Genomic DNA, 14,719 nt, shown 5'->3' with positions numbered 1-14,719 from the left:
CTCTCTGCACTGCCAGAATGCCATACAAAAAAGGCTAGTCTGGCCTAGTGTCTGCTATGCTTTGGAGCCCCCAGTGCAGCTGGCCAGATAGAGGTACTGCAGCTACTGGTATGGGGAACCACTTGGCCATAGAGCGCCTCTGGCTGTGGCTTGTCTCCTCAAACTGAGAGCAACTGGCCCTTGGTGCGAATGTTGTGGTGTATCAGAGTGCCACTCCCTAATTGTCATGGGAGCAGGTGGGAGCAGGTCTAAATCACTGAGCCTCTTGGCCGATCAGAAGGTCAGCGGTTCAAATCTGTGCGACAGGATGAGCTCCCATTGCTCTATCCCAGTTTCTGCCAACCTAGCAGTTCAAACGCATACCAGTGCAAGTAGATAAATAGGTACTGCTGCGGCGGGAAGGTAAATGGCATTTCCATGTGCTCTGGCACTTGTCATGGTGTTCTTTTGTGCCAGAAACACTTTAGCCATGCTGGCCACATGACCTGGAAAGCTGTCTGCGGACAAACGCCAGCTCCCTTGGCCTGAAAGCAAGATGAGCGCCATACTCCATAGTCTCATTTGACTGGACTTAACCGTCCAGGGGTCCTTTACCTTTATTGTTACCCCTGCTTGAGGAGGAAGAGGAAGAAGAAGAAGAAGAAGAAGAAGAAGAAGAAGAAGAAGCCATTAATAGTAGCATTTATTTTTTTTATTTAAAAAATCAACATGATATAAATACAGTGGTACCTCACGTTGCGAACAGGATCCATTCCGGCGGCTCGTTCGCAACATGAAAAGGTGGCAACATGAAGCGCTGGATCTGCGCATGCGCGTGATGCAATGTGGTGCTTCTGTGCATGCACAAAGCGCAAATTAGTGCTTCTGCGCATGCGTGCAGGTTACAGACGTATCATGAGGTATGACTGTAAAAACAAGCTCATGGATATTGCCTCATGGTATGCTGTGTAAGCTATATCAGGATCACACACATTTCTTCCATGGGGGAGAGATACAAACTGCCCTTTTCATAAGGCCCTGGAACATGCAAAAGTCACTTTATCATCCTCTAGCTGTCATGCATCATCTCCCTGCCCCCCATCAATTGATTGTAGCCAATGGCCATTACACATTACAATACAATGCGAACACAAATCACACAGCTGCAAAACAGAAAAAAGCATACATCATCTGCAAAGCAGCACTTGGCAAGCCTGTGTTCAATTTATACATTTGGTTCTTTTAATCCCTTGCTTTTGGGTAGTAATTAAAAGGACTTAACATTGTTGTTCAAGTGGTATATCGAATGCATTAGCGTTGATCTTTAAGTGCATGCATTTATTGAAGGGTGGGGCAAAGGATTAGTTCTGTTTGTGTTAGGTTAATCCATTTGCATGTACGACAGCAACACTGTAGCTCAGAAGCAAAAAATAGGATCACCCTGTTAAGATGAGGCACAGATCACTGGGTAACACACAGTGCTGTGCAATCTTTTACAATTTTCAGGAGGAGGTTGGGGAACGCATGATCTCGCAGGGGTGAGACAAAGGCAGCAGTCCTAAGAATTAGTGTTAACCAGAAGTAAAGTTCTACTTGAATACAATGAGAGTTATGTGGAAATAAACACAGCTACACTCCAGAAAGGGACGCAGGTGGCGCTGTGGGTTAAACTACAGAGCCTAGGGATTGCCAATCAGAAGGTCGGCGGTTTGAATCCCTGCGACGGGGTGAGCTCCCATTGCTCGGTCCCAGCTCCTGTCAACCTAGCAGTTCGAAAGCACATCAAAGTGCAAGTAGATAAATAGGTACCGCTCCGGCGGGAAGGTAGATGGCGTTTCCGTGTGCTGCTCTGGTTCGCCAGAAGCGGCTTTGTCATGCTGGCCACATGACCTGGAAGCTGTACGCCGGCTCCCTTGGCCAATAATGCGAGATGAGCGCCACAACCCCAGAGTCGGTCACGACTGGACCTAATGGTCAGGGGTCCCTTTATCCTTTACCTTACACTCCAGAAAGCAAAAAAATGGGGTTGCAGCTTTCTGATGATACTGAGCAATGCTTATAGGCACAAGCTAATGTACAAGTTAAGGTACAAGACACAAGTTAATGTATACTCTAAGCAGCTCAAAGCTTGGCTAGGGTATATGTGTGTATACATACACACACATGGCAAGATGGAAGTGAAACAAAAATGGCTATCAATGCATTTCAAGATGCTTGATTCACATAGGAACTACACTTCATATTCTAGTTCAGACCAAACTTGGCTAAGAATTCCCCACCCCAATCCAATCCCCCTTGCTGCATCATCTCAACACTAGTTAAGAAGCAGTTCTGTCATAAAAACAAGGAATTTCCTCCTTAAATGAGATACATCATATAGATGCAATCTTCCATCAGTTCAGGGCTGCACTTTAAGAACATAGTAACCCTTTCTTTCCCAAATTGTTGGGACAGAACAATATCAAATGCGTTGTGCAGCAGAAATATGGGGCTGACGAAATAAGATTAAGTTACAGTTTGCGTATTTGCCGGCATTTTTAGTGCTGGATATTGCTCAGATCTGCATCCACCGTAGTTCCTCCAAGGAACATGTTCTTGCGATCAGTTGCTATCACTACCTGAACAAATAATCTTGTAGCATCCCCCAAACTAGCAGATTGCTCTGTCTCACGTAGCTTGCAAAGGCACATTTAATATTTAGTGTATTTACAGAAATAATTTATACTTCTGGATGTTTATAGGTAAATGTTCCTCCCAGTTCTATTAAAATTAATAGGTTTTTGCAGCACACTTGACACTTGAATATTGACTGCGAGTAAGGAGAAATTTATTTAGATTAATCGAAGTTGGTTATATTATTTATTGTTAATAAAAAGTATATGCTTGTGTGAGTAACTTACTGATTTGCTTATATGCTGTTAATATTTCTCATGTGCTGTATGAGGTACTTAATGTGTGTCAGGATGTGTTTAAGCACAATATTAGTTGTGGAGTGGGAGGAGTATATTAACCTCCAACCCCACCGTCATTGTCAATGTTGTCCTCCGTGGACTGGAGGTCAACCTTCTGAAATGGAGAGCATCTCCTACTTTTGGGCTCTAATGTTCCAGGGTTCTAAAGTACATAAAAACCCTCCTTGAATACAGGAGGTCCCCCACTTCAAACGCTCACCTTCAATATATGAAGGGCTGCCCCTGCCCTCCCCACAACAATGCTAGGTTGGAAACTACACCTGAAGATGATCTCATTTTGCCTTCCTGGCATGAGCAGCATAGGGTCGTGATCCTGAGAGTCACATCCTGCTTCTTCAGATTGAGGAGTCCGAGTCAGAGGGATCATTGCATGTAGAGCCCACATCACGAAGCGTAACTAGATGATGGTGATGGTGATTAATTGAATTTATATACCACCCTATACCCGGGTGTCTCAGGGTGGTTTGCAGAATAAAAGCAGGATATAAAACCACAAAATACCTACTAAAAATAAAAACAACAACCCAATAGCCCCCCCCCCCAAAAAATGCATTATAAAAGGGCATAGGCTGTAAAGTGGAACAACCAAAGGCCTAGTTAAAAAGGAACGTCTTTGCCTGATGCCTAAAAGTGTGTAATGAAGGTGCCAGGCAAACTTCCCTGGGGAGAGCATTCCACAGAAGAGGAGCCACTGCAGAGAAGGCCCGTTCTCATGATGCCACCCTCTGGACCTCTCGTGGAGAAGGCACACGAAGGAAGGCCTCAGAAGATGATCTCAGGGACCAGGTAGGTTCATATGAAAAGAGGCGGTCCTTGAGGTATTGTGGTCCTGAGCTCATCATGAGACCATCTCTCTCCAGCCCAGGGATGTCACACTGGTGTGCTCTCAACTCAGATGATTCCATCACAGAAATCTCTGTACAATTAGAATCTCCCCATCAGAGTAAAAGACTGCTGGAACAAGCTGGGCTCCTTTAACTTGAAGGAGCACCTTTCAGTGAAAGGTGGAGCTTATAACTGAAACAGAATGGCTGCTTCTTTATGAAGCAGCACCAGATCTCTACTTTGTAAATGTCTTCATTTATAGTGCCAGAGCCTTGCCTCAGATGAGGGCAGCACTTGTGCCGCAACGCAAAGGGCCTCTATTACCCCCTTGAAAACGTGACTATCTTGCAGGATAAGCTGAGGTCTCAACAAGAGAACAGACAAGTGCTATGCATGGACTCTGGAAAGCGAGGATTTAATGTTTGAGAAATTCTCGCTTTAAAAAGTCACATATGAATTTTGATCCAGATTATCTCCGTATGTTTGCATTGTAGAACATAGAAACATCAGGAAAGCCTTTTTTTTTCCTTTGGAGGGGGGAGGAATTTTTTTTAAAGGTGTCAAGCAGAAAGGTCCCTAGAAATATATCCCTGCATGTAGGTAGATTCCATCCATTGTGGAGGGGCTACCATGTCTAATAACGATTCACTTCTGTCAAAAGTGGGATGGGATTTTAAAAAATGTCTCATTTCTCAATAGCAAGGGAAACACAGAGGGTTCAGATGGACCTGGATCAAATCATGCAGATCATGAAGTGCTTTGGGATGAGGCTGTCTGTTTTACAAAGCGGCTAAGCTGGATCCCAGTGAAATCTGATGGCCATTGCATGCGCCTAGCTTCTATCTCCCCAGCAGCATCACCACTTATTTTATCCATGGTTTCCAGCTGCTGTATGTTGGGAGGCCAAAATACACTTAACTAAATAGGAGCATCCATATGGGGTGTTTAATCCTGGTTTAATGCAGATCATCAATGCCATATTGAGGGGGCGGGGCATCCATTGAGGTGTTGTTTTTTGTGGGTCAGCCAGAAGGTCAACCCAAGATGAGTCTTAAGCTGACTGCCACAAATTCTACATATATGAATAGGATCACAACTGATAATTGAGACACAACTAGGTAAGATTCAAGGGGGGAAAGGAGTGCATTAATTTCTGTGGCGAGCAACCTAAAAAAGGTCCACAATATAATGATAATCCTGGCCCAACTGTACTGGCTGCTAATTAGTTTCTGGCCCCAATTCAAAGTCCTGGTTTTGACCCATAAATCCTTATATGGCTGAGGACCACAGTACCTCAAGGACCATCTCTCCCCTTAAGAACTGCTCCCAGACTTTCATCATCTGATCATCATCTGAGGCCCTTCTTCGTGTGCCCCCTCCACAAGAGATCTGGAGGGTGGCAATATGAGAATGGGCCTTATCTGCAGTGGCTTCCCATTTGTGGAATGCTCTCCCCAGGGAGGCTCACCTGAAACATTCATTACATATTTTTAGGCACCAACAAAAATGTTGGCCTTTCAAATGTGTTGATGGGTGTGTGTGTGTGTGTGTGTTGGTTGGTTGGTTGGTTTGTGTTTGTTTTATTATGTATCTAGTGTTTTGTATTTTTATGTTGCGAATTGCCCTATGATCTTCACCTGAAATTCAATAATAATAATAATAATAATAATAATAATAATAATAATAATAATAATATGATCCCATGTGTACTTATTTGGAAGTACGTAAGTCCCATTGAACAAATGGGTCTTACATGCTTAGAATCTAGCACCAAACTATTTTTACTTTTAATTAAATATAATTCCTACATGTCTGATAAACCCATTTTATTAATATTGAAGCTATCACAATATACTTTTCGGAGTGTCATTGCTCTGAATCATGGGGGTTGAAACCTTTTGTTTTTCTCTAATATGATAGTTTTGTCCTGCCAGGGTCTTCTTAATTTCCAGCTGATTCTCCATCCTATGTGCCCATTCTACAAACTTTAGGCTTGGGCTTAGATGTGTACAACAGGTGTGTGTGTGCTGTTGTTTTTAATCCACCCATTTATTCACATTTGTTGATATTTAATGTCAAAGAACAGTGAGTTCTCTGGTTCCAAATGACTCTGATGCAATTCTGACGGCAGAACTCTTTAGAAGTAGGATAGGTCCCTGCACATCCAATTGAAATATACGCAGGGAGATAACCAGGCTGTAGGCTACCTAATACTACAAAAGGGTTAAATGAGCGCGCACACGCGCACACACACCTCCCGCACAGACACACTTTTGCATTTCTGTCAAAGACCCACTCTCTAAGCAGCCACCCATGGGGCACGGCGCTCCTCTCTAGCTGAGCTGGCTGCCTGTCACTTTCCACAAGGAAGAAGAAGAAGAAAATTGCTCTCAAAATACAAAGTTGTAATATATTCGTACAAGAGGTATAGGAAGGGGACTGTTTGGTTTTGAGGAGATCCATATTGCAGAGGCTTAAAGAAAAACAAAAGAACTTTTCTCTTTCTCTTCGCCTATAAAACTAAAAGCTTTTTTTTTTTACATCCTTCTGCTTGAAACATATGGTAAAGTCAGTTCGGTCTTGTAAAAACAGGTTTCCCAGTTGTGTTTTTCATCTGCCAGTGAAGATCTCAAAAAGTCTGGGTCAGAGTGTTTCATTTGGATTTCTGCAGAGAGAGAAAGTTGCCAGGATACCCTCTGTCTAAAAGTAAGTGCAGTAAAATGGTTGGTTCCTCCCTCTCGATTTATTTTGTATTTATTTATTTTCACCACCGAGAATCTGTTTATAGGTTTATCAAGAGTGATCAGATTTTGGGATGGTCTTCTATTTGGGGTCAGCCTACAATATCTGTCTTTACCAGGCAAGAAGGCTTGGGGATCAATGCAATCTGTGACCACTGTTTACCTTTAAAGTATGGAAAACCTAAAGTTCATGTCGATTTAGAAGTCTGAGTATTTATGTTGACTTTATAATACATGGTTTGAGCAAACAAACTGCAAAAGGAATATATAGTGAGAATGTTAATATACTGTTATTCTTATTGAGGTGACTGAGATGCAGGAGAATTCGGCAAGCATCATTCATTCATATTTGGACAGGGTTTTTTTGTTTTTTTTATATGAACCATTTACTTCCCTGCTTCACATTTTATGAAGGCATCCTAAATCCTGAAGGCAACATAAATGCTATCGCTTTTGAGGTGTAGGACAGAATGTGGTGCTACATTTCCTGGTCGGTGAAAATTGCCTGCTCTCATGATACATCACTGACAAGGATCAGAATTACAAATCAAATTCAGATGTAGTGCAGTGATAGTACTACAGACTCGAGACATAAATATTAACCAGAATTCTAACAGTTAGTGGAGTTGATCTACTGATCTTAAAAAAAAAACCTGCTAAATAATAAAGGTTGTTTCTTTGTTCTTCTGTATTTATGGCTCATTCTCTCTCCTCTCACTGTTTGTGAATCAAATTTGCTAATTTATTGACTGTGTGTTACAGTTCAGCTTAAGGAGGCTTTCTCCCAAAATTGATACTGTTCTAAGAGCACCCCCTACCTACCGACACTTTGTTCTGCAGCCACAATGGTTGTCAGAAGTTGGCAGTTTTCCCCACTCTGACACCATATGCTGCTCTATTTTCTCTCTTAATCATTTAAAGCGATGGTCCTTCCAGATGACCAGTTTATGCTGCGACAAACGTGCTGCCATTTGCTTCTTTGTTATATAACTTCCAGACATCACAAATTCCCAGCACTCTGCTATAGAAAATGCAGCTCTTTTCCACGGCAAGTGGGACCGGTTGTGGTTGGAAGTGTTGCCTGGGATGTGTCTGCAGGAGTGCCTATTGAACAGTGCCTGTGACATCACTCGTGCTAGGTGACACAACTCCTCCCCTCCCTGAAAGCACCACACACAACCATTAATTTAAGCTTAACTCCAGTGCTCTTCTATCTGCCTTGGGACATATCCAGACAATCAGTTCAAAACATTCCCAAACCAAGTTCCATTCAAAGACAATGATGTAAAACCCAGTGCACCCAGTCTGCAAGGGAATGTGGCCCGCAGGCGGAAAAATATTTACCACCCCTAGGCACCAATAACGGCTCAGGACCATGATACCTCAATGACCGCCTCCCTCCATATAAATTGATCCAAACTCTGCCATCATCTTCTGAGGCCTTTCTTCGTGTGCCTCTTCCATGAGACGGTGACAACACAAGAACGGGCCTTTTCTGCAGTGGCTCCCTGATTGTGGAATGCTCTCTCCAGGGAGGTTCAGCTGGTTCAACATACACCTTTAAGTGCCAGGCCAAAACATTCCTCTTTAACCAGGCCCTTGGCTGATTGACATCCAATGCCCTTTTAAAATGTGTTGGGGATGGGGGTGGAGATTACTGGGCTGTTTTTGTTTGTATTTTTATCATGTATTTTGTGTTTTTATATTGTGATCTTTTATTATAACCACCCTGAGACCTGCAGGTATAGGACGGTATATACATTTTAATCATCACCATCATCATCAGGGTATGAATATTTTTTCCCTTCTTTCAAAAGATTGATATATTGCCCGACATTCAAATAATACCAAGGTGATGTACAATAAGACAATTTCCTATAAACCAGTCTTTATATCATATGTGTGCTGTATATGTGTGTGTGTGCCATACCCTCCAACATTTCTCCAAAGAAAATAGGGACGTCCTAAGAAAAAGTGAGGACGCAGGTGGCGCTGTGGATTAAACCACAGAGCCTAGGGCTTGCTGATCAGAAGGTTGGCGGTTCGAATCCCTGCGACGGGGTGAGCTCCCATTGCTCGGTCCCAGCTCCTGCCAACCTAGCAGTTCAAAAGCACATCAAAGTGCAAGTAGGTAAATAGGGACCGCTCCAAACGGGAAGGTAAACAGCGTTTCCGTGTGCTGCTCTGGTTCGCCAGAAGCGGCTTTGTCATGCTGGCCACATGACCTGGAAGCTGTATGCCGGCTCCCTCAGCCAATAGAGCGAGATGAGCGCCGCAACGCCAGAGTCAGTCATGACTGGACCTAATGGTCAGGGGTCCCTTTACCTTTAAGGAAAAGTGGGACATTCCGGGATCAAATCAGAAACCAGGATGGCTTCTCTAAATCAGGGACATCCCTGGAAAATAGGGACGCTTGGAAGGTCTGGCATGCGCGCACACGCACAAACACACACACACACACAAATAAAAACAACATGTCAAAATGATTTTAGTTAGAAACCATTAAAGTGGGATCGCAGGCCATGGAAAGCTTTAATAAATAGATATGTTTGAACAGCCGGAGGAGGCATCACACAGTAGGTGTCCTGCTGTATGTTTAGATATGAAACTCCACTCACATAGGGTCTGGCTGAGCTATTTGTCACCTGTGATCTGTAGTTTCTCAATAGCATGGTATAGAATTTAAGAAATCTTCTCCAGCCTTGTTCATGTGTCCCCTGCTTGTTGCAGCGCTCACGATGTCCGGGTCCCAGGCTTGCCTGCCTCCAGTGCTCCTCTTGGCCATGTGCTTCTGCCATTCGACGGAGGTAGCCCACAGCATACAGCAAAGCTTCAAGAGTGAGCTCCTCAACTTTTATCATACATTCATCCTCGCAGACGGCAAGGAAACCACTGTGCACCTCTTGGAAGATGTACCCAAAAGGTAAAGGGAGCCTTATATGTCCCCTCATTTCTTCCGAATTCTTGCAGCCACACCACACCCTAGACCTCCTCTGGCTTGCAGGACATCTTTGGGAAAAGAAAAGGCTGAGGAGGAAACCCAGCAGAAATCCAGAGTGGATTCCCTAAGATGGTTGGGTGGCGCCTTGGACGCCTCCTTCCAGAGACTCCTGCAGCCAAGCTGGTGCCAAACGTATTGCTCTGCTTTCCTTTAGAAAAGGAAAGAGCCACTAACCATCAAAGGGAGGGGGAAGCAGGCGCTTGTTTACAAAAATCTGCTAACCACACAGGGCGTCATCTAATGCACAACCCTTTTGTTGAGTCTGTGTAAAATATGAAATTTGCAGCAAGCAGCACACACCATCTAAGATCAAAATTATACACTGTCACTCTACAGCAGTCAGAAGAGCAAGCTTAAACAACTAACAAAATAGCTCCATTGTGTTCATATCCCCCAGAAATAAGTACCACCACATTACTTAGCAGCAGACTCTATCTCTTCCAGTTGGTGGAATGATGGACAACGTTCTTCATTATTCATCTCCAGAAATGAAAGTGGCCTGTGCTCTTTACGTATCCTTGCCTCAATAATAGATAAGCAGACACACACCTGATGAAATGCTAGCTCTCTTTGTACCGGGGGTGGGGAATCATTCCTGTGAATGTTGAACTTAAAGGAGCCAAATCTTAATTGGAGCCAAATCTAGAGGGACGTACATATTCCCATGCTCCGGTAAATCCTGAGGAATGCAGTGATGCCGAACACAAACCCTACAAATGTTAGCTTCCTCAATTATCTCATCGGAGCTACAGAAAGCTGAGTGAGAGTTGGGGAAGAAAGACAAGCAGAGAGAAGAAACTGGCTTACAGGAGCCCCTAACAACTTATAACATACTGAAGGAAAGCGTGGCTGACTGGCTGCAATCTTCAACTGGAACTCTCCCATTGTGGGTTACAATGCAGAGATCTCATTTGAAGAAATATATGGTTTCTCATGATATTTCTATTATATATTGCTTCTACAAGTAACAGTATTATGCACCAGAATGTGAAGTTCCCTATTATCACCATTTTTGCAAGGAGGTTCTCTGCTCTGTCACCAGTAGTTCCCTCCTATTCCCCCGAGACACCAATTCATCACATTAGCACCTATAAATCTGATGCATATTCATATATGAAAGCCAGCTGCTTCGCTTCATACACAGGCACTGCAGAGAATGTGAGAGGAGCAAGGCCATGTAAATGCTACCAGGTTACATAATGTATAGCATGGCCGCAAGAGCACATAGAAGAACTCTCAGAGGGGCAGTAAAAATGAAAAGAATAAATTGGAGTAATTGGTTGTGGTTTTAAAATATGGCATCTATCCTCAGTTGAAGCAACGGGTTGAGTTTTAAAATATTTGTTCCAAATGGACTTATAAAAATTCCATTTTATAAGTATGCTTGCTAAAAACTGGGGCTCGCATTAAAAACAACACCTTATTAATCACATAGAAATTACCCATCCAAAGCATTTCAAAACTAATTCTACCTTCACAAAGTCCAGATGTGAGGCATGTGACTACGTGATCAGATGATGTTACAAATCTCCCCAGACGGTCTCAGCAGTCACAAAATAAAAGACTTGTGCATGTGTGGCAGTACTTTGCAAGAGGCCCTCTACTGGGATTGTGGTTGCTGTGGATTTTATTAAGTTTTCTGCAGATTTGAGCTGAGATGTTAACTGGTGGTCAGGTGAGTGGCACAGCCCCACCTCAGTATCCACTGCTGTAGCTCCCAGACTTGTGAATGGGAAGAGCCACAGCTCATTGATGCTGTATGCATTTGCTAGGGATGTCCCTTCTACTGGAAGCCTACAGTGTACAATGACTCTCAAGGACTCTTCTTCTCTCTTCTTTCCAAGGTACTATTTTGTTTTAGAGAAAGGCAGGACCTCTGCACCGTTCACTGTGAGAGTGACTCCGTGCGATGTCCCCGTTGAGTGGAGCATCCGGGTCCATAAGACTTCAGCAAACTACCTTGGAAAAGCAGCACGTGGTAAGAGATGCATGCAAGGCCATGGATTAGGAGGGTCATCAATGTAAGCTAGCCATTCATAATGGCTAATTCATCCCTTGGCTCCATTTCCCCTTCCCGACAGCAGAAAAAAACACTGGTATATTTGTCCCGAGTGAATCTCCACCCCCGTCTCCTCCACTTCCTCATTCATCACTCTCATCATCTCTCCTATGGGTGCTGCTAAGTGCCCTCTGTCTTTGAGCTCTTTGCTCACCTACTTGTAAGGCTTGCCGAGTTCGGGGGGGGGGGGGGTATGGAATGCTTTCTAAAGACACTGTGTCCGTCAGCTGTCATCTCCCTGGTGCTTCCTCCCCCTATCCCATTATTTCTCAACTTCTCCCCTCATCTGCCTCTGAGCTGTGACCTCCCTCAAATCCCTGTTGTAAATCTAAACTGCCTTCCTCTTCCTTCTCCCTGGAAGGGTCAAGCTGGGGAGGTGGTCTCCACCATTCCTCCTCTGCCCAGTCCCTGACACACAGAAGGGAACAAGGCCTTCAGTCTAAAATATGTTCTCCAAACCTAGCTGAACATTTCTGCCCATCCCCCAAAGAAGCGTGACTTTAAATATTTTTGCATTTCCATATGTCATTGACAGATAATTTGGACGTTCAGGAAGCCTTAAAGTTTCCAAAGACCATGAAGACTGTGTCTACTCTCTTCAGCTACAGAGGCAATTCTGTGGAGACATACACGGGAACATCTTACTATTCCGCTGTCTACGTGCTGGAATTCCTGTCCATTGAAAGAGACACCCAAATCACGGTGTATCTAACGACAGACACAACTTCTGAGCACCTGTATCCAGAACTCCCAACGGATCCACGCATAGATGTCATCGGCATAGGCCACACCACAGTAACCCTAGCTTGGAAGCAGAGTTCGACAGCCCTGCAGCACAAAGAAAATGTCCAGTATTGTCTTCTGGTGAATGAAAGGCATAACTACAAGAGCTTATGCGCAGCGGAAACAGCCCTAAGACCTTCTGGGGTGACGTCGTCGCAAGCGTTAGCGCTCTCACTATCCCCCTATGTCCTGGACCCTCAGCAAGTGATGATCTCGCCCAACGGCGAACTGAGCCTTGTTGGCAAAGCTGGCAATGGGGAGGTGAGGCAGATATGTGTTGGCACCAAGAAGACCTACACAGTCACCAACCTGAGTCCCAGCACTCAGTATTACTTTGATGTGTTTGTGGTCAACTTCCTCACCAACGCCAGTGCTGCCTACACTGGAACCTTTGCCCGAACCCTCGAGGAACCGGAGCCCAAAGCCACCATCCTAAAGGATGGGAAGGTGATTCAACTCACCCTGGATGGGAGGAAGCAAGCTCTCCATGATCTACAGTACCAGGCTGTGCAAAAGCAGGTTCAGTTTGCTTTTCAGTCTTGCAGTGGCCAAATACGGGTCGAGATAGCCAGAGGTGGGAAAGTGCTCATGTCAGAGAGCTTTGCCGGCTTGAGGCACTTCATGCTGAAGGGAAGGCCGGGAGACCTTTACCTGGTGCACCTGGGTTCCACAGAGCCTTCAAATGCATCTGTGAAGGTACAGGTGTCCTCTCTCTTCCACAGGCCTTTCTTCCCAGTCTTGCCAGAGAGTTTGAAAATCAAGTCATTCAGCAAGCTGAGGACTTGCAATTCGGTCACCATTGCCTGGCTGGGCACACAGCAGATGAGCAAGTACTGCGTCTACAAGAAAGAGATCGAGGAGGACCAGGTGTGGATGGAAACCAGGAACGCCGACAGGTGCTCAGGGCCAGAGTCAAGGCAAAAAGGCGAAAAGGTGCTGTGCAAATACTTCCACGATCTCAATCTCCGGCGAGCCGTGACGACCGAAACCATCGGTGGGCTTGAAGCAGGCACAGTCTACTTATTTGATGTTTACCTTATTGGGCCTTCTGGGATTCCAGTCAGATATTACAGTAAAGTGGTAAAGACACGGAAGAAATGTTGAAGTTCTCCTTCAAAGATGGGTTCCTGAGGAATGACAAAGTTGGAGGAATTCCATGCACGGGCAGCATTTGTGACCCACGCCACTCAAAACGTGCTCGGACTGGGATAGAAAACAGTGTTTTACGTTGCAAGATTTGAGAGGTGGAATCTCTGTGTAGAAAAGTAGACTTGCTCCCAAGACCTTTCCCCCTGCAATTCTATCTTGCTCTTATCTGCAATTTCATTGAAAGGGTTTAAAACAGAAGGGTGGTATCCAACTAACTTTTACTCAGAGCAGACCCACTGAAATTAGCATGTCTAACTCAGCCGTGTTCATTCTGTTGTGCTCTGGGACACTTATCCCAAGTCAGACCACTGTTCTATCAAGCTCAGTATTGTCTACACTGATTGGTGGCAGTTTTCTAGGGTTTCAGACAGGTAATCTTTTCCAGACCTACCTGGAGAAGCTGGGGATTGAACCTGGGACCTTCTACATGCAAAGCCAGATGCTCTAATATTGAGCCACAGTCCAGACTACAGAGGCTGCTTCCTCATGGCTAAATTCCACGCAGTAGCAGTGCAATAGATAGGCCTGCTATCTGGCTGTTTTCCCAGAGAGGGGCACAGAAAGGGTAACTCTTAGTTGAACACCACCCAAAGCATTCATCTTCGAAACCTACGAAATCCAAAACTGGCGTGAGGGAGAGGATAATTTTAATGGACCTAAAGCAAACATACTTTGTAAGATATCTCTCCAATGAGAATTCAGCTCTTGGAATCCACTCCCTCTGCCTTTGGCAAAGTGCAGGTAACCTCAGCAGAGCCTGAGAGGAATATCGCAGCGCAGACTGAAAAAGTGACCCACAAGAAGAAGAAGAGTTTGGATTTGATATCCCGCTTTATCACTACCCGAAGAAGTCTCAAAGCGGCTAACATTCTCCTTTCCCTTCCTCCCCCGCAGCAAACACTCTGTGAGGTGAGTGGGGCTGAGAGACTTCAGAGAAGTGTGACTAGCCCAAGGTCACCCAGCAGCTGCATGTGGAGGAGCGGGGAAGTGAACCTGGTTCCCCAGATTACATGTCCACCACTCTTAACCACTACACCACACTGACTCTCATTGCCTGACAGCTGGGTATTCAGTGGGGATGAACTGTTACTCTTTTTCCCACTGTAGTAGTTTCTAATTTAGCCCATACATAGAGCTTGGGAGAGCAAAAAGAAAGAAAGATGGTTTAAATTCAGCCAATTCCGTTACTACTCCACCTTGTAGGGACAAA

The 14,719-nt window shown here is 44.6% G+C and overlaps 1 protein-coding gene across 1 annotated transcript; it reads left to right on the top strand.

Moving 5' to 3' along the window:
* Positions 1 to 9,255: 9,255 nt before the first annotated feature.
* LOC118096150 (protein NDNF-like) lies at positions 9,256 to 13,464 on the top strand. The gene is made up of 3 exons (XM_035137515.2): positions 9,256 to 9,440; positions 11,363 to 11,496; positions 12,113 to 13,464. Exons 1-3 carry the CDS (start codon positions 9,256 to 9,258, stop codon positions 13,462 to 13,464), a joined length of 1,671 nt encoding a protein of 556 aa, XP_034993406.2.
* The last annotated feature ends 1,255 nt before the right edge of the window (positions 13,465 to 14,719 follow it).

Source organism: Zootoca vivipara, chromosome 5 (assembly GCF_963506605.1).
Source record: "Zootoca vivipara chromosome 5, rZooViv1.1, whole genome shotgun sequence".
NCBI lineage: Eukaryota > Metazoa > Chordata > Lepidosauria > Squamata > Lacertidae > Zootoca > Zootoca vivipara.
This window is presented reverse-complemented; position numbering and strand designations above follow the sequence as displayed.